The following is a 25,961-nucleotide window of genomic DNA, read 5'->3' as shown; positions in this document are numbered from 1 at the left end:
AAGCTATCAGAGGCCTCTGAGGTTTGAGCCTGGACACTTAGAAGACTGATTGTACTGCTGACAGACAGGAAAGGAGGATTGGGTGGGAAGGGGTGAGCCATGGTAAGTAGAAGGTGCCTGCTGCAATACTCACCCATTGGTCTCTAATTGTGTTTTCTCTCCCTCCGCCCAATCTCATCGTAAGGAAGGAGTTTGCCTTCTTTACTTTCTTTCCATGGAGGTTTTTCTTTCGTGTAAATCTTGTGGTTTGAGTCAGGTGCTGGAACCATTTCTCTGGTCCTGGGCATTTCCTGTGAATGGCAGCCTCCTGGCAACCTTTGGAGCACAGCAGTTCCTGTTGCTCTGCTGGAAGCAGTGCGCACAGGACTGGGTATGGTCCCTAGATTCCTTCAGCTCTTCCACCAAGGACCCGCAGGACTGAGAGTGAGACAGGAACGGAAAGGTCCACGAGTATAAATAGCCTTAAAGAAGTTTTTGTTTCTTTGGTGTTAATTGTAAAATCTCCTGCAGGTGTCTGTGGACCAGACGGCCGTCCCGATGTTGGATGGCACCAGTTTGGGGGTAAGCGCAGGTCAATCCGTGGACAGAGGCAACAGCCAGACCTTTGGGAACTCTCAGAACTCAGGGGAACAGGGCTTCACCTCCGCAAACCCCAGTGACAGCAGGTGAGATTGGGAACGGCCAAACTTATGCTCCTGGGCAGTGGGGATGGTCTAACCTCAGAGGCTGTGTCACACATTCTGTGCTGGTTTTTCCCATGTCTCATGCACTGCAGCTCATTCACTCTGACCGGAGGCACAAGCAGGCCTGGGCTCCTTTAGTCTCTGTCGTCTCCCCAGGTCCAAATCTCCACCGAGCCTGGGTGACTTTTCAATGCTGGCCATGGGGGAGGATGGAGGGGCTGCCTGGTGCATTGGAAGAGAGTGCGTTTCTCTGCTTCCTCATTCCTTACAAGGGTGAAGTGGCAGGTTTTCTGCTGCTTTTGGAAGAAAAGAGGAACTGGGGGTTGGTTAGACTGGAGATGAGACCAAAAATGACACGAATCGGGATGATGACTGAAAAGTACAGAGAACAGATTCCATTTCATGATACAGAACTTCCTAGCAGTTGGCACTGCCCCAGGGAAATGGTCCGCCTTAGAGGAGCTGAGGTCTGTGCCACTGAAGGTGTTCACAGAGATGAGACAGCCTCCTGTGCAAACTTTTGTAGCAGGGGCTCGGGCATTAAAAGGAAGTTTACTTCCAGGGTCTTTTAAAGGCTTTTTCTTTTTTTAACTCTGAGATTTTGAAATGTTGCAGTGGGTCCTGGACCCTCCAAATAGGAAGAGGAAGCCAGGACTGAGAAAAGGGAGAGGTTTGAGGAGCTTGAGGGGCTTCCAGATACGCCCCAGATTTGGTATGGTCGGTGGCCATGGATGTCCCACACCCAGTGATCTGGGATTAATTGCTAAGTATTAAGCTTATTTACGCATACCACTGAGGAAGAACTCGGGCATCACGTGCTAGAAAGATCTGGGCTCTAGAGTCTATCAGACCTGGATTCAAATCTGGACCCAGGGTCTTTGACCTTCACCATCTCCTGTAACCTGAGTTTCCAAGAGTTCCTGCCATGATTATGTTTAGTATTGTTTACCATTGTGGACTCTGTCGGTATTAGTCCTTTGCTCAGTATTTTACACCTGTTAACCTCAGAGTAACCCTGAAAGGCGGGAATACTATCATCCCAGGTTTTCAGAGGAGGAAAGTAAAGTTAGTAAAACTAGAGGACGTGCAGCTGGTAGGTCCCGATACTGGGATTCTGTCCCCAGTGCTCTCATGATGTTACCTAGTGCTCTCTGGTGAGGTTAAATGATGTGACTCGTAAAAGGCCTTTGGGCCAAAACCAGAGCGGTCCAGTGATCCAGGGGGATTTCTTGGAAGTGGTCAGGCCTGAGGCAGATTGTTAAAAAGCTAGGAGAGATGCCTTTTTTTCTTTTTTTTTAAAGATTTTATTGGGGAAGGGGAACAGGACTTTATTGGGAAACAGTGTATACTTCCAGGATTTTTTCCAAGTCAAGTTGTTGTCCTTTCAATCGTAGTTGTGGAGGGCGCAGCTCAGCTCCAGGTCCAGTTGCTGTTGTTAGTTGCAGGGGGCACAGCCCACCATCCCTTGCGGGAGTTGAGGGGTCGAACCAGCAACTTAGTAGTTGAGAGCCCACTGGCCCATGTGGGAATCGAACCGGTGGCCTTCGGCATTAGGAGCACGGAGCTCCAACCACCTGAGCTCCACCGGGCCCGCCCAGAGATGCCTATTAAGGATAGCAGCTGTGGACACAAAACCAGTTGGAATTTTTTTTTTTTAACATGCGCACTTTGCGAATAGAACCCCCTGTGAGGTATCCCCAAGATGTAGCTATCCAGAATTTGCTGGAATGCGCTCACTGTCAGTGTCGTCCTGGTTTCCAGTCTGTAAGAAGTGGAATGAAGTTGCTGAGAGTCACACTCTTGACCATGCGTGTGCCCCCTTGCCTTGCTGACCAGACCCTCTGTGTTACAGCGCTCAGCAGCTGACAGCAAGCTCCTTGACGTCGTCCTCCCCCCTGGCGGAGATCCTGGAAGCCATGAAGCACCCCTCGTAAGTGGTTCTGCGCACGTATGAGTGCAGGGGCGGGAAGACCCCACAGGCCCGGGCTGGGGCGATGCTCAGGCAGTATGGTTTGGTGGATTCATAACCTGACTCGCTGCTCACCAGCTGGGAGACCTTGAGCAAGTTACTTCTTGACCTCTCTGAGCCTCTGTTGCCTTGTTTGTGAAATGGGATAATGTAAAGCGGGTTAAGTCACAGGGTTGATAAAGGGATTAAATGAAATAGTTACATAAATTACCTAGTCTAATGCCTGACAAGTACAGATAGTCTCTAAATGTCAGGTGCTTTTTCCTTCCCCTTCTCTCTTCCCCCTGATTACATATTTTTTGTTCTGTCATGAGGATTTCTCTGGGTCTAGAAATAGTGTAGAGAAATTGCACTATGGGGAGCCTCACTTCAGATATGAAATGCTTTAGTGGGAGTCCCTTTGTCATCTTCTCTTTCTGCTTGCTGCCACCGTGCCCACACATACTCTGCTCCCTGCCCGCCATGTTGGAACTCAGGACAGGAGTCCAGCTGCTCTCTGAGCAGAAGGGCCTCTCACCGTGCTGCTTCATCAGTGCGGAGGTGGTGCACTGGATGGTGAACAACGTGGAGGGGGTCCAGACGCCGGCCATGGCCATCGACATCATGCAGGTGAGACAGTAGGGCAGGGCCCGCAGAATCGCTTGCTCAGGCCCCTGTGAAGCCAGAGCCTGTCTCTGAAGCAGCCGCCCTTTGCTGTAACGATCGTGTAGAATATTATCTTTGAAACCGAAGAATGGAAGCACGGACCAAGGAGAGGCGAGGAGTTGTACAAGAGGATAGTTTATTAAAAGTGAAGAGTAAAGAGTCGCAGCTCTTGGAATGAGAGGGGGTCCCGACTGGGTTGCCCAACGTGGGGCAAAGGCTCTGATTTTTATATCTTCCCTTGCCTGCTTGGAGAATGGGGCTGGTGCCTTCTAATGGCATTCGTCTCTCAGGTTTGTCCTGTTTGCCCACCCTAAAGGGATTAACGAACCCATCCCTGTCTATCACATCTGCTCCTTTGTCTGGCCAGAAGGGATTTCTGAGATGATTTATTAACCTCAAGGCGCAGTCTCATATCTTTGTCCTGGAGTGAAGGAGACATTCCAGAACCTGAAGTTTCAGGATATGGCTGCCTTTGTTTGTTCCACCAGGGACCTTCCTGTAACCTGTCTCAACGAGGTCTGCAGGTTGGGGGTGAGGATCTGTTTTTAATAAGCGTGAGGCCTATCTAGAATTGATGAAAGAGCAGGTCTTTCTTTGAAAGACATGATACTTTGACTTAAAAATCTGGCAGAATTTATTGTCTGAACTGAAATATTCTGAAAGGAATCTGTACTTTTGAACCTCGGAGGAATCTCTGTGAAAGATTCCCAGGGAGGGTCCTCCCTCTGACCTTGAGCCCCCATTTTCCCCTGCTCACTCAAGACGGGAGGCTGGATTCAAGGCTCTGCCTCAGGGACCTTCTGGTGCCCTGTATTTACTCTGTCAGAGCACTTAACACAACAGAGTGAAGATTCTGCGTATATCTCAGTCATCTCCCATCTCAACCAGGCTTCTTGAGGGCAGGGCCACCTGTCACAATGCGTTTCCATATCACCAGTGCCTGGCTTGTTTGGCACACAGTAGGTATTCAGCAAACGCTTAATGAATTTAATTACACTGTTCAGAGCTGGAATGTAACTTGAGAGGAGAAGAATGGAAAGGTCAAGTTGTTTGGCTGAGGCAGTTCACACCATTCCGTCCACACAGATCCCCTCCACCCCAGAAATCAGTACTGTTTGCTGACCGGCTGGGTTGTCATCACTGAAATGTAAAATCAGTAACTGAGTTGAATAAGCGTGAAATCCTCAGTTCTCTGAGGGTCTTAGTAGGCTGTTTGCATGGCCTTTGCCTGACTGTGTGCCCAAATTCCTGATAATTGTACTTGTTCATACAGTGAATGCTGCTATCACAGTTAAAATGAATGAGCTGAAGGTACACGCATCAACATGGGTAAATGTCAGAAGCATTAAAATCCAATTTACAAAATGATAAAAGTATTGCTCCCTTTATGTAGAACTTTAAATCCCACAAAAATACCTCTTATTCTTTATCAATACATGTCTATGTAATAAAATTATTAAAAACATGCCTGAGAATAACATTATACTCACTATTTGTTTATGGAGAAAGAGGAAGAGGATTGGGATTTTGAAGAGTCCATAGAGATTTTTTTAAAATGAAAAGATCAGAGGTCAATGTAGCAAATGTTCAATTTGTTACAGTCAGATGGTGGTTTGCTTAGACTTTCTTTATACTTTTCTATATGTTTGAAATATTTGATGATGTCATAATATGCATTTATACTTTATAAAGTCATTTACACCAGGTACATTTAACGGGCAGTCATCGTGGCTGATGGGGTGAAGGGGAAGGTCTCCTCACTGCCCCTGTCATTCCCTTGACTCCAGTGCTTAACTGAGGGCGGCACCTGTAAGACGGCCCTCTGCAGAAATTTCAGAGTCTCAATGTCTCTCCCTCCAGAAAATGCTGGAAGAGCAGCTCATCACGCACGCATCCGGGGAAGTCTGGCGGACCTTCATCTACGGATTCTATTTCTACAAGATAGTCATGGACAAAGAGCCCGACCGAGGTCAGAGATGAAGCGAATCATATTGCCCACAGGGGCTGGTGTTTTGCTTGGTGACTTGCTCCTTCTTCCTTGTGTCACTTTGTATCCTAAGTTGACGGATCTGTCAACTTCCTTGAGCATTTGTACTTAATTTAAGCATAACCAATGTGACATAAAGTTTTTTTTTTTTTTTTTTTTTTTTTTTTTTTTTTTTTAAGTTTTTTTTAAAGCAGTAGTATGTTTTGGGGGAGAACAGTGTGGATGGAAGATAAAGACGCCAGGGTCCTGGTGTGAAGAAATTCCCAGGGGTCATTTTTTTGGTAGCTCTTTTTAACTGTAGTGCCCCCCCACCCAGTGTGGGTCGTTCTGAGTCTGACATGATGGGCTCTAATCTATAACTTCCAGCACGTTTTACCTACTAGGTCTGCAGACTCCATTTCTTCCCCCTAGAAGACTATCAAGTCCTAGCAAGTTTTCCAAGATATATATTGAGGTTTTTGTTTTTGTTTTTTCAAATGAGAAAAAGGAATCCCCAAGAGGGGAGCAATTTCCAGCATGGTCAGAGCTGGCTCGCATAGCGCTGGAAGCAGCTGCGATTCAGGCCAGCGTCTCCAGTCCACCCAGAGCACGCGGAGCCTTGGCTGCATGACGCTCATCCTGCAGACAAATGGCTTCTCAGCCTCTGGGTTTCAGGAATCATCCATCAGATGAAGCAACTAGTACCATGCCTGTATTCTCTTATCTGAGGATGTGTCAGAAGTGGATCTGCGTGGGTTTTTTTCCTTTACCACTAGCGTGTCCATTGCTACCTCCTCCCTTAAATTCTGAGTTTGACCAGGACATACTTACTTTACCTTCAAGTTGAAGAAATTCCAGTTACTGTTACATGCTGTGAAATGAAAGATCTGAAACCGAGGATAAAGTATTTTTTTTCAGTTGAAGTAAAGTTCACCTAACGTAACATTAGCCATTTTAAAGTGAACAATTCAGGGACGTTTAGTACATTCTTAGTGTTGTGCAACTACCATTCCTATCTAGTTCCAGACCATTTCCATCACCCTGATAGGAAACCCTGTACCCATTAGCAGTGACTTCTAAACTCCTCCTCCCCCAGTCCCTGGCCACCGCCAGTCTGCCTTTTGTCTCTAAAGATTGGCCTGTTTTGGACATTTCATTTAAGTGGCATCATATACTATGTGGCCTTTTGTGTCGGGCTTCTTTTATTTAGCTGAATATTTTCAAAGTTCAGCCGTGTTGTAGCGTGCTTCAGTAAGAAAATAAGTATTTGTGCTAAAGGTACTTTCTCTCCGCTCTGCCTTTCCCAGTGGCCATGCAGCAGCCTACCACCTGGCACACGACAGCGGTGGACGACTTTGCCAGCTTCCAGCGCAAGTGGTTCGAGGTGGCCTTTGTGGCTGAAGAACTCTTGCACTCTGAGATTCCTGCCTTCCTCCTGCCCTGGCTGCCCAGCCGGCCAGCCTCCTATGCAAGCAGGCACAGCTCCTTCAGCCGCAGCTTTGGAGGACGGAGCCAGGCAGCTGCCCTTTTAGGTACGTGTCCAACCCAGATGGGGCCTGGGGATGTGCTGGCAGCGAGCTGAAGGTACGATGCCATGGGACCCAAAATTAGAGCTGCAGGGGCCACTCTGCCAGCACTGTGGGCTCCTGGGCTGGCTTCTCCTTGCTGAATGGGGCAAGCTCATTATTCTCCCATCTAAGCAACAATGTTCAGCTGTTCTCAAGTCAAGGCACAGCGCGGAATCTGCACGGAGAGGAGAGAATACACAATGTGCCCACTTTTCCCAAAAGACTCAGGATTCAGGAGACAGGAGCTAGTGCTCAGTGCTGGCTTAGTCCCTGCCAGAGGCCTTCCGTAGGACTGTAGCGTCCTAGGACCTCAGAAGAGGAAAGCACCTCAAAGGTGGCCTGTTCCAAACACTCGTACTGAGCATGAATCTCCCTCTGACCTTCCTCCCCAAATGTGCTTACCCCATCGAGGGATGTAAACGAGGACTTGTCCCTCCTTTCCTCGGTTCCTGCAGCTCTAAGGTACGGGTGAGCACCTGCTTACTGAATGGTGGTGACTTCTGATAGGAAAGAGGGACCCCTACATTGGAGATGGAATGACGGGTTGAGATGTGAGTGTCTTTACAAAATGCATGACCTAGGCAAGGAAACATGAGATTCATCCCTTAGGTAGGTTAGAGAGAGCCTGAAAAACCTCTGGAAGGAAGGAAGCAAAAATTAAGTAGCCCAAACTCCAGTGCAGTTCCACCACCTAGTTAGCTTACAAGTGCTCCGCTAATTGGGATGCTAACCTAGCTGGTAGAACGGAAACGTTAAGAGTCAGCACAGTTTCAGGTCCACTTGGATCTGGGTGTGGCTTTGACCTTGCCTTAGACCCTCCCCCCAGCATGCCCAGCACTGTGTGTGAGAAGTGAAGAGGGGTAGAGAGGACAGAACCTTGAGATAAGCAGCTCCTCCTTCCCCACAGGCAGTCACCACTTGCCCTTTCCCTGTGTTGTATTTCTAACTACCTCCTTGAGGCCTTTTGGAACAAAGAGGCCACATGCTCCCTGTTGGCCTGGGACGCTCCTCTCCCGCAACCTAAGCCACCTGGAGCACCACCAGAGCTTGGTAGCAAAGGCCGTTGGGCACCTGAAAGAGCAAGCAGTAAGCACGTGTATTTTATGCCAAGGACGGATCTAGCAGCCCATTAGAAGCAGCAAATAAAAGGGCAGATACTCTGATGCCAGTGGGAAGCAAAAGCCAACAGCCTGACAATGAGGGTGGAGTCAGGAAAACCTATTACAAAATATAACAAGCCCAAGAACTTGTAAGTGCGGCATTAATCATTCATTTGTAATGCTGGGTTCCATATGAGAAGCTTCTTAAGAAATTAAGTTTTGTACCATTTCTTCCCCCACCCCCCCGCCCCAAATCAAGCTTATTTTTACTAGCCAAGTTTTAAAGTCTGCTTACTCCTTTCAGGTAAAAGTTAAGGATTTTCGTCTTCTCCAAGGAGCAAGGAGATAAGCCTGAAAGCTAGGTGCTTTTATATACGTACTGAAGAGAGAGCTGGAAAGTCAGCATCCCACTCTCTTCAAGGTCATTTTCTGAGATGAAGACACAATGAGTTACTTTAAATAAATATTGGCTAGAGTATGGTAATACTTTATGTATCTGAGAGCTGTAGGAAGCAAAAAGATTTCCAAAGAACCCAAATAAATGCTACAAACTGAGGTGTCCCCTCTTACAGGGAGAGTCCCTCAGACTAGCACATCGAGCTGCTTGCTCATACTAGGTTCTTACAAGTCTGGTTACACGTCACTCAGTAACATCCCAGATTAGAGGCAGGGAATGAGGGGTACCCGGTGGCAGCAAGTGTGCTACCACATCATAGAAAAATGTCTTACAAAACAAATCGGTTAGATTTGGGCTGCCTTAAGGCACGGGGTAACATTAGAGAAATTCCTTTTCTTTACAGTGTTCGATAAAAGGGCTTAATCTAATGTGTGTTCTCCTACAGAATGCACAACACCATAGAGCAGGGTTTCTCCACCTCGGCACGATGCATGTTGGGACCAGATCATTCTTTGTGGTGGGGCTGTCCTGTGCATCGTAACACGCTTAGCAACATCCCAGACCTCTGCCCACTAGATGCCAGTATCACCTCCCACCCCCACCCAATGTGACAAAATGTATCCGGACATTGCCCAGTGTCCCCAGGGGAGTGCAGAATTGCCCCCAGTTGAGAACCACTGCCTTAGAGGGACTTGAAGGATTCCAGTGAGGAACCAAGATCTGGGAGCTCAGCAAAGCCTGGGAGGCCAGAAGCTAATCAGTCACTTCCCTAAGCAGTCGTCAGGCTGAGAAAGTGAGCTTTTCCAGAGCTGGGGGTGGAAGGAATAGTGCGAACCAGAGCTGGGCATTTAGAAGGAAGCGCTGTTCTCTGCTCTGTCCTGGCCCTGGGCTCTTCTTGTGCTTTCCGTGGGGGCATTTGTGGTTGCGTTAGCTCTGCCTGATGTGGTGCCGAGCTGATGACAACGTTCATGCTGTGATTGCTAGATCGTTTCTGTGTCAGGCGTTTTACCAAGCAGAAAATTACCTCATTTACTCTTTGTCTCCATCCTGGGGTTGGTGCTCTGATTTATGTTTTAGAATTCATGAAACCGAGGCTCAGAGAGGTGAAGTCATTTGCCAGAGGGTCTGCTTCTACTAAGTATTACAACTGGAATTTCTTCTCAGGGCTGCCTGTTCCTGGAGCCTGGGCCCTAACCATATTGCACTCTGGCCTCAGGAACAGAAAGTCAAAGCTGGTCAGGACGTCACAGGATTTGCGTGGTGGCCCAGGTCCAGGGGCAGCGGCTATCCTGAGTGATGAGGGACACTTATGTCCCCGCCTCTTACTACAGAACCATAGCTCTCTTACCAAAAGGGTGGCTTTTGTTCCTCTCTCTGCTACTCTTCGTGGTCTTTCCAGCACAGTCACTATGCTCCCCACTCTAGCAGCTCCGACCCCACCAGGACCCACAAGCAGTTGATCTTGCCATCTTGCCACTGTCCCCACCCACCTCCCGTCTTCACTTCCCTCGCTGCACAGCTCACAGCCATCAAACCTCTAGCCCCAGCTTCCCCACCCTCAGCTTTCTGTGTCACTGAGAAAACTGAAGCACTTGGAAGTAAACTCCAGATTCCCACCTGCTGTCTGCCCTCCCTGTAGCCATGTCTGCCCACCGTGGATGAGCCACTGTGCTCCTCTCTATGGCTGGTGTTGCCACTTGTGCACAAGACCCCACGCCGCCGCACTCAGGGCAGAATTCCAACAGTTATCCCCCCTCTCTGAACTCTCCTTCTCTACAAAAGCATCCTCATCAATCTACAGATACTCGCCCTCTCTTGTCAAAAGCAAAGCAAAACAAAACCATAGCAAAAAAATCTCCAGTCAGGTTTCTGCCCATCTGCTCCGCGGTTACTGCGGTCTTCCTGTCGCTCAGGCTGTGGTCAGTCCTCAGTCCTGGCCCTCCTTGCCCCTTCAGCAGCGTTTGTCAGATACTCCCGACTCCTCCGTGAAGTGCTTCTTCTACTTGGCTATCGGACCCTGCGGCTTTCTCTTTTATCTGCCTCCTTTGTTGATTTCTCCTTAGCTCCCTGGTTTTTAGCCTGGCAGCACCCGGGCCTCCACCTGCGCCCCCATCTCTGTGCTGCATGGCATCTCATCCATCCTATTGGCCTTCATGACCCCTCAGATCTGGTCATCCCCAAATCTGTCTATCCCAGACTATACCTTCCAGTTTGAGACTCATCCGCCCACCTACTTCCTGGACATGTCCACTTAAATAATGAAAGAAAGTGTGCAGAGTTCCTGCTGTCCTCCCCCTCACACACACACACCTGCTTTTCCTTTAGCCTTCTTTTCTCATTCTTGTCACTCAGGCCGGAGAATTCGGTCAGCTTCACACTCGTGCTCTGCCACCCTACGTCCAGTCCATTAGCAAATTGTGTCTTCCTTCTACCCACCTTCGATGTGGATCTGAAATCGACCGCTTGTTACTATCTCCTCTACGACCCCTGGTGCAAACCACCATCATCTCCTGCATTATTGCAGTCACCTCTGATGGGCCTCCCAACTTCCACACTTGCGCTCCATAACCCACTCTCCACAGGAGCCAGAGAAACCCTTTTGATGTAAGTCAGCTCATGTTCATCGTCTGGGCAGGATCCTATCAGGGCTCCCAACTCACTTGGAAATAAAAGCGAGTTTTAGCGGCCCACGGGCCCTCCGTGATGTGGCCTGCCCAGCTCACTGCCTCGTGCTTGCTCGGCTTCACCACGCGGGCTTCTGTGCACTGCAGTGAACACACCAGGCACCCTTCTGCTTCAGGCCCTTTCCTGCTCCGCCTGGGGTCCTGTCCCCCAGGTACCCTCAAGGCTCCCTCACTTGCTCAGCTCTCTGCTCCCAGGTCACCGTATGAATGAAGCCTTCCTTGACCACCCCCAACCTGCTCTCTGGGCCCCTGACCCTGCAGCTTAGTCTCCTTTGCTCTTCTCTCCTCTGCCCTTGTGTGTGTGTGCACAGGTCGTGTTTTCTCTGCTTCCACAAGGACCTAAGTTGGGTGATGAATTTTATTTCATTTGCTGGCTGTCCCAGCACCTACACCAGTACTTGACACATAGTAGGCTCCAATAAATGTTAGCTGAATGTTTGAAAAAATATGAATGAATGCAGTTTGGCAGAATTGGGGAAAGTTGAATTTGGGACATCTGGTCTGGAGTCCGCTGACTCCAGACCAGATGTCCCAAATTCAACTTTTTGGAGGCTAAGCAGTTAATTGTCGAATTGTCGATAAAATGATCATTTTTTCTTTCACTCAGGGAACAGACAAGCCCTGTACCGGCCCAACCCGTTGGCTGCACTTAGGCCTTAGCAGTTAGAGTTGCCGCTGGAAAGTGCTTCAGTAGCTGTCCCTTTTGTAACATCATTTTTGTTCTAGAGGCAGTCTTGACAATTTCTCTATGAAGTCCTTATTTCTAAAGTCCCTCAGCGAGCTGCAATAGTCCTAAGCTCAAAACGAGGTTCAGATCATTTCAGTTTAGCTTTTGTTCTTCAAAAATTGCACTTATAAAGAGGAGCAGCATATGGAGAAATAAGTCGTAATTCCCAAAAAGAGGGAGAGTAAGGGAGAAGAGAGGACTTGTCTTCAGGTTGTTTGTTAGCAGTGTTAGCAGGCGGTCTTCACCTGGGCCCTACGCATGGGCGTTAGGGGGTCGGTGATGCTGCAGTTAGGCAGAATCTTGCCTGTGCTCATGTTTTTCAGGAAGACATATTTCTATTAGCTTCTCAGTGGCTCCGTGATTGTAATAGTGGAATTTCACTCCATCCGCTTCCTTTCCAATCACCCCTCCTACAGAAAGTGGGTTTCTTTTCCTTTTAAACCTGGCATGCCTATTACAGCTAATTCTATCCGTTACCATCCCCCAGACCTTTGTGTTAGGATAGGAGATACTTCTTCCCAGCGTTTATTCAGATTAGAATATAGACTTTTGCTATGTCATCTCCTTAAGCAAGAAAGATTAGTTGTCTTTAAATTGGACTATCTTTGGTGTTGGTTTTTCCTCAAAAACAAAAAAAGTGACATGATCTATAGAAGGAAGAAGGCCTGTGTATCATTTGTGACCTCCTACTTTTTATTTATTCGTTCTGACATGTTAAACATTTCTAATTCCCAATTGGAGTTTAACAGAGGAAAGCCATTTCGAAATGCCTGGCAGCGGCACAGGCTCCTGCCTGGCTGGGCCCATGGTGGCTCCCACTTCCCTGCCCTTGTCATTGTGTCGCTGGGCTGCGAAGCCGCAGGGACATCTGCGACCCTGGAAGGAGCAGCACTGCATCCCTTAAGCCCACGCACACACCTTGTCCTCTTCATCCTTTTCTTGACAACCCACTGGATCTCAGGGTCAGAAGGGGCTGTGGAGCACCATGGTCCAAACCCTGACGCTGGAACATTTTCTCTAACACTCCTGATAAGTGAGAAGCCATCTGGTCTTTGAAAATTCCTGCCAACACAGCACTCACTCCTGAGACCACTCAGTTGCATCACTGGGCAGCTCTGGTGGTTTCGCTGAGTTTCAGTCCCCCTCCCTGATTTCATTATTTCTCCTCTCGGGACACTAATCCCCTCCCCCCGCTCATTAATAACCCCCTCCCTGTGACTCAGGTGAAGGATGCCCAGCCTGCCCCTCCTCTGGGTCTGCAGGTGTTAATTGGATTCACGGGTGTCCGTGTCTCAAGGTGAGTGAGTCAGTCCTCATGGAACTCAAGTAGTGATTCCGAGAGCTCACTGAAAGCTGCTGCTCACCTGGGCTCACATCTCAGTCCGCATCATCAGCCTGCTGGCAGCATCTGTACTGTCCAATCTGACTCCTGAAGTAGGAAGCCAGTGGTACCGCGAGAATTCGGCTGAACCATGCACTTCCTTAGGCCTCCTCAGATCAGCCTGTTCTGAACTTGATATGCCAGAAGTGAGGGCACTGCTGGTGTTTATCCAGTGCCCTTTCTTTTGTGACCAGGGGCTTTTCAGCTGGGGAGAAATACAGTGTCCAAGATCAGAAGGCAAAGCATCCTTCCTGTTAAGCAAAGAGTTACTCTGGTGGTGTCACGGGTCAGGAACACAGGCAGAGACAAACTAATTTTAATGAAACTTTAGCATCGGAGCCACCAAGTTCTTTAGCCTTAAGTATCAGTGTCCATGGGTGTCATGGACCAGCGTCAGACTGAGCATCGGTGAGCTCGTGGCTTAAACCGGGAGGAAGGAGTAACAGGAACAGGAGGAAAGGGAGGAGAGTTACAAGTGAGGGTGGCCCGCGGAGAAGGAAACAAGGAGAGTCTGTGACTCATCCACGTTTCACGGATCCTCCTCCCGCCTCTGTGAAGTAGCTGGGTGGCACTGCCTCGGTCTGCAGACAAGAAACTAAACCAGGGGACGTAAGGCAACATTCCGGGCACATGGCCAGTAAGTGGCAGAGCTTAGCACTTCCGACTCCAAGTTAAGAACATTTCCCGTTTTGCATGTTCTGGTTTTGAGAGAATGGTAAGCTGTCCCCCAGGCAGCTGGATATCTTCTGCCTGGGTGCCATTCAATGTCCTAGCGTTAGCTCCTCTGCCTCCCAGAGATGTTCCTTAAAATTCCTGACTCAGGAGCCATTTTCTCCTTGTCAATGATAAAAGCCGCTCAGGGCTTCTACCTGCAGAAGCCAGAACTAAGCTGACTCCTTCAGATAAAGAAATGCCGTTGGACTCGGGCACAGGGGAGAAGGAGGGGCTGATAATGGTTTATAGAACTCAAGGCCTGGCAGTGCCCACCAGGCAGAGCAGAGCCCTGATCTTTTTTCACTTCTGAGCCTGTTTCAGGCCTTTAGTCTGTTCAGGAACTTGATCGTCTGACCCGTCTCTAAAACATTCCTCTCTTGATTGTATAGGATTTGTGAGCAGGCATCTCGGATAGGATGAGCTGATTGGATACTGACCGGGAATTTTCGAGCAACACGTAGTTGATGGAACTGGGCATTAAGCTTCATTATTAGGTTTTATTTCTTGAGGAAAGGTTATAGAACTATTGCCCGCCTGGGTTGAAACCAGAAAAGCAGGACCCCCTCACTGCGGTCTGCGTCGCTGGTCCAATTGTGTCCCTTCGTGGGTCACTGGACTCAGAAGATCAGTTCAGTCCAGCTGAGGTTCTGACTCTGTGATCTTGGCCAAGGCATTTCCCCTCCTTGGGCTATCATGTATTTCCTCACCTGTAAATGAAGACATTGGGTTAGATTAAGGGGAGGCACACTGTGTTTTAATCAGCCACTTCTGGTCTATCATCTATCAGCTGGTTGGTTGGTTTGTTTTATAATAAACTTCATTTCTAAAGCACTTTTAGGTTCAGAGCAAAATTGAACAGAAAGCACAGTTGCTATTTACTCCCTGCCCCAACACACACAGCCTCCCCTACTGTCAACATCTTGCACCAGAGTGGGACATTCATTACTATTGATGAACCCTCAGTGATACATCATCACCCAGAGTCCATGGCTTGCATTAACGTTCACTCTTGGTGTTGTGCATTTTATGCTTTTGACAAAAGTATAATGACATGTGTCCACCATTAGAGTATCACACAAAGTAGTTTCACTGCCCTGACATATCCACCTATTTTTGTTAATAAAGTTTTATTGGAACACAGCCGAACCCATTCATTTACGAAGTAGTCTGTGGCTGCTTTTGCACTCATGGCAAAGTTGAGTAGTTGAAACACAGACTGTATAGCCTGCAACACTTAAAATAGTTATTATCTAGACTTTTACAGAAAACGTTTGCCGACCCCTGGAGTAGATGATTTCTAGGAAGCTCCTAGAATCTACAATTTTCTATTAGGTGATTCTGCATTTTCATATCTGGGCACTTAGTTATTTGTTCTTTCTCCTCATCCCACTCTTTTTCCCTCTCTCTTGGGAACCCTCCTGTGTGCTGACGTAGCGGCTACAGTCCCGGAACAGAGGACTGTGACCCTGGACGTGGACGTGAACAACCGCACAGACCGGCTGGAGTGGTGCAGCTGTTATTACCATGGCAACTTCTCCTTGAATGCAGCCTTCGAGATCAAGCTCCACTGGATGGCGGTGACGGCTGCGGTCCTCTTCGAGATGGTGAGAACCTCCTCTCGCTGTGGACCTGGCCTTGGCTCACTGCGGAGGGGCACAGTGGATGTTTAATATTTATGTCACACTTTTTTTTTTTTTCCTAGTTCAGTCTCCTTTTTCCTTTCACTTGGATTACTGAAATAGCCTCTCAAAGAAAATTTTAAACACAGGAAAAAATTCAGTCAAAAAGGGTGTAGTTCAGTATTTCTCAACCTTTGCACCACTGACATCTGGGACCGGATAATTCTCTGTTGGGGGGGCTGTCCTGTGCATTGTAGGATCTCACCTCTACCCATTAAGTGCCAGTAGTACACCCACCTTGTGACAACCAAAAATGTCTCCAGATATTGCCACATGGCCCCAGGAAAGGGATGGAATAGGACCCCCAGTTGAGAATCACTGAATGAAAAGGAAATCTCTCTCCCCTCACCCTGCTCCTTGGGGCTTCCATCTAAAAGCAGCTACCTACCACTTTGTTGAGTGTTTCCAGAGAGATTCTAGGCATATACAGAGCCATGTGTACGGCCTCATTGTTTGTTTGTTTGTTTTGCCTCATTATTTTTAAAGGCTGCAGAATATTCTGTTATTTGTTTGTATCATAGTTTACTTGACCAATCCCTGGTGAATGAACATCACTGCTTTTAACTCTGGTTCTCATCAGGAATGGTGTGGGGTGTGATTTTGCCCCTATTGGGGCATTTGGCAATATCTGGAAACATTTTTACTTGTCACAAATGGTGGGGGAGTGCGCCTGGCATCTAGCGGTTAGAGACTCAGGATCTTCCTCAACGTTCTACAATGCACAGCATAGGACAGCCCCTACGACAAAGAATTAACCAGCCCAAAATGTCACAAGTGCTGAAGCTGAGAAGCCCTGTTTTAATTGGTCTTCTGCCTGTCTTTCCTCTCTCTGATTAGGTCATTCATTGCTCCTGTACTAAGAAGCTACCCCTGCCCTCCCCCCAGCCCCAGTTCCAGTGTCTGAAGAATAAACACTCTTTGGCCAAGCTGTTAGGAGCCCTCTTTAACCATCCTTACAGCCTGCTACTCTATATACTATGTCCTTCAAAAAAAATATTTTTCTGTGGTTTCAACCAAGTCCCATTCCCCTCCAACACTGGCCGCAAGCATCTATCTCATCGCACAGCTGAAAGCAGCCAGAAAGTTCAAAAAGGGTTTATGAAAAGCTAAGGAGGTGACCACAGAGAAATGAGCACAGCGTCAGCTGGCAACGTGGCGTCTCTGTCCAGGACTCCTAGGCCCAGTTTTGTCCCACCGGCCATGGTATCGTGGGGAAGAGGCTTGTCCAGGTCTCCGTCTGCCCAGCCCCCGTCCACCTCCACGTGGCCTTAGCACCGTTGAGGACCCCTCCCCTCGAGAGTCTCTCAGGGGAACATTCTTAAGGTCCAAATTTAAAAAGATGCCCAGCTCCCCATCCTGCTCAGTTTGCAGAGGACACCAGTTCTTCCCCAGCTGGTTGGCACTGGGATGACCACTCCCTCCGGCAGAAGTAACCCTCTGCCCCAGTAGGCTAAGCCTCCTCCTTGGAAGCCCTGTGAGATAATCCTATCTCAAAACAACACAACCGTAACACTAACACACACATAGAGTTACCATTTGGCCAGAAGAAGAGTATTTCCTCAGAGAAATTTATTAGGTCGGTGCAAAAGTAATTGTGGTTTAAAAGGTTAAAAATAATTGTGAAAACTGCAATTACTTTTGCACCAACCTAATAGCAACTATCTATTAAAAACACACTTTTCACATCAATTTATGTAAAATCCACTGAAAGCTACTAATCGTTTTATCATTATTTTGTTAAGTTTTTATAAATCTCTATTGCATGTTTAAGGCAATGTTCAAAATTGTTATAAATCAGATTTTATTAGGATAAATATTTATATAAAATAAAAAGATCATTGACTAAGCTTTAGAAATTACTTTGGTCAAACAGAAAGCTTGGCTTTTGTGTTGTTGTTGTACTATTGTTATGAGTGTGTCTGGAAAAACTAACTGGACCCCTTCAGTTTCTAACATAATTGTATTTGTTTAAGTCAAGGTATGGCCCAAACTGTAGTTTTTTGAAATAGTGTTTGACACAAATCTTATCTGTATGCCAGAGCCACATGCATCAATCAGCTTTTTTAAAAAAACAAAACAAAAACAAAGAAACAAACTAAAAACATACATCAGTTTTATGGTTAGAAAAGTATCATAAGACCTAGAAAACAGCCACTGCTCCCTAAGAAAATGTTGTTTATGGGAAGGCTTGTCTTTACGCCCCAGTAACTTTCCTTTTCAGTCAGTCTTCAGACAGACAGCTTTTGGGAGTTTGCCGGAGAGCGGCTCTCATTCTGCCAGGTTAGGGCTTATCGCTTTTGGACAGAGGCCACCACAGTCATCTTGCACCCTGCGTCATGTCCCACTCAGCCATCATTAAGTGGCTTGTTTTTCTATTCGATACTTTGGCCTTAGTAAATTTTTGATAAAGGACAAAATTGGAAGGACTTAACCTATGTCCTATGTCTTTCCTCCAACAGTCTATAGAATGAGAAGCGTTTTTAGGAGACAAGAAATAGCTCTCTCCAATCTCTTCCTCCCAAAAGAACCGCTGAAGTTGCAGGACCTTGGGCTAGAAAGAGGAAGTGTGTACTTAACTCACAGTTTTTCGAGTGTTCGTTGGGAGGTTAGACTGTGCATTTTCCTGCCCGGGACTGGTTTGGAGCCAGCGAACATCAATAAATGAGCGTGCCAACCAATGTGTATGACGTCACTAATAAATGAGCGTGCCAACCAATGTGTATGACGTCACTAATAAATGAGCATGCCAACCAATATGTATGACGTCACCAGTATATGAACCTGCCAACCAGTGTGCACGATGCCACCCCAGTGGCTTCACCCCTTGTGCAGTAATTTCTCTTGTCTGAACAAACTTAGAGATGACACTGTTTCTGTGCTTTCCACCAGGTCCAAGGTTGGCATCGAAAAGCCACCTCTTGTGGCTTTTTATTGGTCCCGGTTTTGGAAGGCCCCTTTGCTCTGCCCAGTTACCTGTATGGCGATCCGCTCCGAGCCCAGCTCTTCATCCCACTCAACATCAGCTGTCTGCTCAAGGAGGGCAGTGAGCACCTGTTTGACAGTAAGAGCTACTCCTCTCGGGGGGTTCTGTCTCTTTCCCCCAAGGACACCTCTGTAGGTTCTCTAATCCATACAGGCTAACGCATAGAGGCCGAAAGGATCTGGGTTTTCATCCTCGTCCCTCACTTAGTAGCTGGGAAACCCTGGACAAGTCACTTAATGTCTCTGGGTCTCAAATTCCTTATTCCTCAAATGAGGGCGTTTAAAGCTGCTTTGTAACTGAGACCCTTGCAAGGCCTGGAGCAGAATGGCGGTTGGAAGAGGGTGTGGTACTCCGTAAATCACAAGCAGCCCTGGTCTTTTCCCCACACCGTCCTTCCTTTCTATGCTCCAACCTGACTGGTTTGGGCTGCGGGAATTTGAACCTCACAGGAGGCTTGAATCTGCCATTCCTTGCAAAAAAAGCTGAGAAAGGGAGGCAATGAAAGCAAAACAGGAAACAGTGTCCTATTGTGCAAAGCTGTGGTGTGTCAGCACCTGGAACACTGCACATGGCCGGAGCCCTGCATCTCAAGGGAGACAGAGCAGGAGGAGGCTCGTAGGAGGACGGCAGTCAGAGCCCTTCCCTAGGAACACTGTTGTCAGTCTGAAAGGGAGAGCCCAGGGGGCCGACACCACCCGCTGTGCCACCCTCGTCCACCGTAACTGAGGGCATGTGTAGGACAGTGCAAGCATGTATGTCACTTCACGCAGCGTGGAACTTCTTATTCCCAAGCTCATTGTGCTGCATTGGCTTTCAATGCACTCACAGGTGAACTTTTTTAAAAATGGAAAGCTAGAGTTGCTGCTAATACATTAGGAGTCCCTTTAGTTTCTCAGATATAGACGTTATCAATGTGAAAGGAAAAACTTTGGATGGAAGGGAGATGCTTTCTTCTGTGCCCTTGGAAGTCTGTCGTGGTTGGTGGCAGAGGACCGGCCCAGAGGGTGAGAGGTTTCACCAGGTCGGGGAGGCCCAGCAGTGTTCCTCTGCTTTGCCTGAGACAGGCTGTCCCCAGGGTACAAGCAGTTTTGTTCCAAAGGCTCATTTGTATATTCTTTGTTTACATCTTAGAAAACATTTTTGTATAGAAGCAATGTTTTAAGTGATAGTGGAGCTTCCAGGGAAGCCCCACAGTGATGCTTAGAATTTACAAAGTGTGCCCTCTCTCTCTCTTTCTCTCTTCCTCCCTCGCCCCTCCCTCCCTCCCTCCCTCCCTCCCTCCCTCCCTCCCTCCCTCCCTCCCTCCCTCCCTCCTTCCCTCCTTCTCCCGTGCCCTCACTGTGTGCCTGAGACAGGACCATTTTTACAGTTCTGAAATGCCAGATGACTATGTTCATATCTGATGGTTGTAAGGCAGGCACTACCTCATGCTGCTGTTTTTAATATGTTGAGGGGACAGACTGATCGTCCCCCACACCATCCAAAGACTCTTCTGGGGTTTTCCACCTTGACAGTCACAGCACAGTATTGCTTGCGGGACATTTTTATGTGAGCTGATGGTTTTCCCTGCCAGTTGTAACCCAGTCTTCAAGGCCAGCAGCCTCTGTTTGTTGCCATGGTTACAGCGGAACGAAAGTCCTCGCTTCAAGGAATCAGGGCTTGAATCTAAAAATCGATTTTCTTGCTTCTGTGCCGCTTCTCTTCTGTTATCGCCCCTTCTGATAACAGTGAATTCAAAACCCTTAAAAATTTGCCAAGAATCTGCCGTGTATGTGTCTTTTCCTATTAACACCAGTCTTTCTTCTCTCTTGCTCTTTAGTTGCTCAGAATCCTCAAAGCTATCCTAGATAGAAGATTTCAAATGTGGAAAGAGTAATGGCCACTGCAGGCACCCCTGGTCTTAGGGATGTCTTGTCCCATTGCTGCTTCAGCCCACGGCACCTCAGTCCTGAGCGCAGCCCCAGCCATTGCCAGTTGCTGTGTCTGACAGGCTGCCCAGCCCTCTTGGTCCTCACACCAGCCCTAAAGAAGGAGCAAGGCTGGACCAAGGACGTGGGCGACGGGGGAGGGCAGTGGTCTGCCTTGCTCCCCTCCCGCGCTGATCACTTGTCCCAAATCATTTTTATATTTATTCGCTTCAATTTCCCTACCCCTAAAATGGAGCTTTTTATATTGCCTTTCCTAGTAGGGAAATGGAAGATTGGTAATAAAAATAAAAATCTTTTTTTTATTCCTTAGAAGCAGGTAACATTCATTTAAAGCTTATCTTCTCTTTTCACTGTAATATCATGCTCCTTTCCGCTTGTGGCATAGGAGGTCATTAGAATGAGTCATATATTGAGTTCTGACAGCTCACACTGGTTGCTGAGGACTCATATTCATCCCCTTTCTAGATGCTGATAGAGCTTGGGGGAAGGGATGCTGAGAACACACGGCTGTCATTTTCTTTAGGAAGTTCCACCTTGGGATGGAGGCTGGTCTTTCTGAAAGTAGGTGGTGTGGAAAAGCAGAGCCTGGGCTCCAGGGGGGAAGAGCTGTCAAAAGTAGTGAGAAGGCTAGACCCAGGGAGAATTACAAACCTTGGGGGCAGAGCTCAACATTTATTCTTTTCCTTTCAGGCTTTGAACCGGAGACATACTGGGATCGAATGCACCTTTTCCAGGAAGCCATCGCACACAGGTTTGTCCCTTAGCAAGAGAGAATAGTGGGAAGGCATCCTTGTTTGTCTTGAATAGCAAGTTACCAAAGCCAAACCCAGTTTGTTTCATTTCTGGGTAAACGGATGTAGTCCACCAATGACCAATTTGCTGCTTGCCTCTGATAGGACCCTGGCTTTGGTTTCAAAGGTAAGCACTGCCTCTTCCTGTGGCTGTTGCTTTTCAGAATGCTTTGCTTTCTTCTTCCAGCTGAGAAGAGAGCAGAGAGCTCCCTTCTTAGCTTCCAACAAAACCCTAAGCCGAGCTATCCAGGCGATGACATGAGGTGAAAAATGATGAAATTTGTCAAGAGCCCCTTGACACATGTTAAAAGGACAGTCAGTAGTTTAAAAGCAATAGATAAGTCAGGAGTGTTTACTGGCACCTAATATGTGCTCCAGGGAAAGCCTTTCCTAGGCTTAGCTGTCCACCCCCAGGACAGTCCAGCCTTGTCTCCAGAACACCACTAACTCAGGGTCCGATTGCTGCGGCTTGTTAATCATGGTGTAAATGAAGCCTCCTGTTCCTGCATCACTAATCCTCCTGCTCCACCTTCTTCACTGTCATATCATCTCCTTATTCAAGTGTCTTCAGCTGTTACCACCCCCACTGTGCACACCGCCTCCCCGCCCCGCCCCCAGTCGCAGGCTGAAGTCCAAACTCTGCAGCATCTCCTCTCCCAAGTTGGCCCCAGCCTGCCTTAGCCCTTACCCTGCCCTTTTCCTCACAGGCGTAGCTCTGACGCTCAGTCAAGGCTGTGGAGTGAATGCCAGGGCATCTCATTTCCTCCTTCCAGAGGGAGGGGGTGCAATTTGGGGCAGAAGGTAGGGAGTGCAGTGGTCAGTGGAAAGGGCATTGATGTGGGAAGCGGACAAGCCTGGTTCAGCTCCTCCACCAGCATCTGGCTGAGGAACCTTGAGCGAGTCCTGGATCTGCTTCGCCTTCATCTTCTCACCCCTCAGGGGGTTGTTGGGAGGCTTCTGTGATGTTCCTGGCACCTAGTAAGCCCTCAGTAGATAGAAGTTCCTATGAGGAAGACCCCGGCCAACCGACAAGTTGATAAGCAGGTGTGACACTGCTCCCCTCATACTGTCACCGGGCAGTCGTTGCACCTTGCAGGCTGGATACCCTTCGGGACGTGGCCTTTGTTTATGAAATCCGCTTGGTTCTTCACAGCATCCTCCTCCAGCTCCCAGTCATGACTTCTTTCCACTATTGCCCTTTGCTCTTTAGCCTGCTTTTCCAGCCTTCCATTTCCTCATACGTCTCCTGCCCTGCCCCTGTGTATCACTGCTCCGGACTCTGCTGTGTGTCCCTTCACCTAAACCTGCTCCCCTTCCTCACCTAGACCCCTTCCCCTACCTTCCCTCCTAGACCCCCAACCCTTCTATACCTGTCAGTCTTGTTCTATCAGGGATCCCAGGTCCTTCCACTCTGACTCCCTCCTTCCCTTTGGCCCAGTACCCTCTGTCCATCCATCACACTAATTTGGGGGCCCCTGGAGGGCAAGGGCCAGGGCGTGCATTTTTCTCATGTTTGTATCCTTCCACAAGGCCTAGCAAAGTGCCTTGAGCTAAAATGTTCACCATGTAGCTTTCTGCAGAGAGTGGAACTCTAGGTGGCATGTGGCTCTGAAATGAAACAGCCCAGCTCCACCTCCATCTGGGCAGTTGGCATGAAATTAGTACAGACCCTTCTAGGAACTGGAGCTCCTTCCCTCGTGGTCGTCCTGCCTGGTGTGTTCCCCAGATGGACAGCGAGGGGGCCGAGGACCACGTGATTAAATCGTCTTTTTTAAATTAAAGGTCCTTCCTGGTGACCTAAGGAAGAGATAAGGCAGGAATCTGATCAGGCTGATCCACACTGAGTAAATACATGGCTTTGATTGAAAGTGGAGAGGAAGAAAGGCCAAACCCAAAGCCGCTTGTGCAAGGGATAGAATCAGCCTGTAGGTGATGGGGCTTGCAGTGTCGGTCAGCCTGTCGGTTTCATTTGCATACCTGACTTCACATGTTCTCAGTCTGTAATCATCAAATGCCAGGATAAAGCGGACATCTTATACAGAGGCTACAGCATAGCACCTCCCTGAGGAACTCAGTCCAGGAAAAGAGACAGGCATTTTACCTCCTTTAGTTCTGCCGACATCCCTGCCTTCATTCCCTAAAGCCCTCAGACTCAGGGCAGGAGCCATATCTATTAACACGTTCTTTACAGCACTCATCAGCTAGACCTGTAATAAATGTTCTCTGTGGAAATAGCAAAACCAGGAATAGAACAGGCCATAGACGAGAGGTGAACTAGAATAGCCATAGATGAAAAATGGCCCCTCCTGCCTGTTCCCAGAGCACAGCGAAGCAGAGAGCCCCAGCGTAGTGTTTCTCAGTTTTAAGAAAAGAATTTCAATTAAGACACTTCATTTCACTTCAAAGTCTTTATTGAGAACCTACTGTGTGCTTTGGATCATTTTCACTTCAAAGTCTTGAGAACCTACTGTGTGCTTTGTGTGGGAGACATTGAGAAAAGGAAGAGAGGTGTGGCTAAAGTAAATAAAGATAAGGACCGTTTTCTGGAGGACCTGACAGTCTCAAGTATGTGGATAGGCACAGTGGGGAGATCTGATGGGACAGCTGGGGGTTCACAGGAGGGAGAAGGTGGCTGGGCAGAGATGAAGGCTGGATGAGGAAGAGTATGGCCGGTGAGAGGGCTTTCAGCCACCATGGAGATGAAAAGAGGCTGGGCGGGAAAAGATCTGGTGAGCCATTGAAAAAGTAGCGGTTGTGACGTGAGGACAAAAATAAGCAGCCTGAATGTTCCATCTCGAAAGAGATCTTTCCAGATCCCTTTAGCCCAGGCTATCAGAGAGTTCTGTTAGTCACACACTCTCCCCTTGTCCCTTCAGCCAAGTCGGCCCTAATCAGTATCTTCCTGTCCTTCCCTTAGGTTTGGGTTTGTACAAGATAAATATTCTGCGTCTGCTTTTAACTTTCCAGCTGAGAACAAGCCTCAGTACATCCACGTTACAGGTGAGGCACTCGGGGAAAACGGGGGCATGTGGGCCCCTATGGCAGGAGTGTGAGCCCTGGGAGGGGCCTGGCCGTGAGCACGGGGGTTCTTTCCTCACACCAAGCCTATGGCCGCAGAACCACCCCAGCCGACCCCAGGCGCCCTCCTGGTGGCTGCGACACACGTCCCCCCCTCTGCCCTCAGGAACAGTGTTCCTGCAGCTGCCCTACTCCAAGCGCAAGTTCTCCGGGCAGCAGCGGCGACGGCGGAACTCCACCAGCTCCACCAACCAGAACATGTTCTGCGAGGAGCGGGTTGGCTACAACTGGGCCTACAACACCATGCTGACCAAGACGTGGCGCTCCAGCGCCACCGGGGACGAGAAGTTTGCCGATCGGCTGCTGAAGGACTTCACGGATTTCTGCATCAACCGCGACAACCGGCTGGTCACGTTCTGGACGAGCTGCCTGGAGAAAATGCATGCCAGCGCCCCGTGAGGCCCAAGGACGGGGAGGATTCCCGTCTTGCTGCGGATATTCAGCAGTAGTCAGGCTCTGGGCGGCAGACATCAGTTTGCCACCGTCAGCGAGTGGGGGCTCCCGCTGCTGCTTCTTCCCCACAAGTGTTCTTCCACTCGAGGAGGAAGATTTGGGAAGCAGCTAGCACCCAGAGCCCGTGGGAGGCCCAGATAGCCCGTGGGAGGGCTTCAGTGTTGGGGGAGGGGGCAGGCAGCCCCAGTGAATGTCCTCGGAGAGGGGGGCGGCTCCTCTGAGCGTCCTCATCCTGCACCAGCCGTGGGCTATTCGGAGCAGAACCTGTGCTTCCTGCCCAGAAGTATGCACAGGATGTAAGATAATTTTGTGAAATAATGTACCATAGGCTCACACCAACTGTATATACCTGTACATAGCGGAAGCAGGAATAAAGTGCCACGTGCAGCATCTCTGTCCCCAGCCTGGTTCCACAGCAGCAGTCCCACCCTCAGCTGAGAGTTGTGCCCTGTTGCCAGGGCTGTCATGGTCAGTGAGGCAGCCGCAGACGGTGAGGACGGCTTTAGGATTCACCGTCTTGGAGAGTCTGGCTCTGAGTTTACTAAACGGTATCTGTTCACAGTCCCATGGGCCAAAGCAAGGAAAATTTCAGTCAGGCCTAGAGAGCAGGCGGTACAACCTACTAGGACACTGCTGGCTTGTTCACTGGTGCCTGCTGCTAAGTGAGGGAGCCCAGCTGTGGCACGCAGACCTCATGGTGTTCTGAAAAAGACAAATCAAAGGAAAAGCCTCAATTCTAACTGAGGTTTATGAGCCCACTCAGCATGATGCCTCAATCTTAGTGCCCTGCCCTAACCTGCTGCGGGTGTAGGGGGTACTATAGGCCAGAGGGGGACCTGACAGTTACTGCCACTTCTTCCCCCTCCCCCTGTTGACTTACGTCCTTAAGTGCTTGCACATCTATCCACGGCCCTCTGCTGCCACTCTCAGCCTTGCCCTCTTGCCTGGCTAGGAGGGCCTCCTAGCTCGGCTCTGCTTTCACGCCACACCATCCTCCACTGTTTTTAAAAACCACTCTGATGGTGATTGCTACTTACTTAGACCCCTTGTGACTTGAATTTCAAAAATCTTAGACATGGCCCTGCACGGTTTGGTCCCAGGATGTTTCTCCAGCCACCTGGAGCATCGCAGACTCTTTAGCGGTTTCACTCCTTGCACCTGCTGTTCCATGTGCCTAGAACACTGCTCTCCACACCCACTGACTCCCGGTCATCA

The 25,961-nt window shown here is 48.7% G+C and overlaps 1 protein-coding gene across 10 annotated transcripts in view; it reads left to right on the top strand.

The window, feature by feature from the left end:
- Positions 1 to 25,136, top strand: part of DEPDC5 (DEP domain containing 5, GATOR1 subcomplex subunit) — a 104,811-nt gene extending 79,675 nt beyond the window's left edge. For all 10 annotated transcript variants that reach the window (XM_074321842.1, XM_074321841.1, XM_019754263.2 and 7 more), the window contains 10 exons: positions 511 to 665; positions 2,536 to 2,613; positions 3,129 to 3,261; positions 5,158 to 5,266; positions 6,571 to 6,795; positions 15,269 to 15,438; positions 18,403 to 18,574; positions 21,115 to 21,175; positions 24,133 to 24,215; positions 24,400 to 25,136. In XM_074321842.1, the coding sequence (XP_074177943.1) occupies positions 511 to 665; positions 2,536 to 2,613; positions 3,129 to 3,261; positions 5,158 to 5,266; positions 6,571 to 6,795; positions 15,269 to 15,438; positions 18,403 to 18,574; positions 21,115 to 21,175; positions 24,133 to 24,215; positions 24,400 to 24,692 (1,479 nt within the window). In that variant the 3' untranslated portion in view covers positions 24,693 to 25,136. The remainder of the gene's footprint in view (positions 1 to 510; positions 666 to 2,535; positions 2,614 to 3,128; positions 3,262 to 5,157; positions 5,267 to 6,570; positions 6,796 to 15,268; positions 15,439 to 18,402; positions 18,575 to 21,114; positions 21,176 to 24,132; positions 24,216 to 24,399) is intronic.
- Positions 25,137 to 25,961: the final 825 nt, after the last annotated feature.

The sequence above is a fragment of the Rhinolophus sinicus genome, linkage group LG16 (assembly GCF_036562045.2).
Source record: "Rhinolophus sinicus isolate RSC01 linkage group LG16, ASM3656204v1, whole genome shotgun sequence".
In the NCBI taxonomy this organism is placed as follows: Eukaryota; Metazoa; Chordata; class Mammalia; order Chiroptera; family Rhinolophidae; genus Rhinolophus; species Rhinolophus sinicus.
Note: the sequence above shows the minus strand (reverse complement) of the source record. Positions and strands in the feature narration are given on the sequence as shown.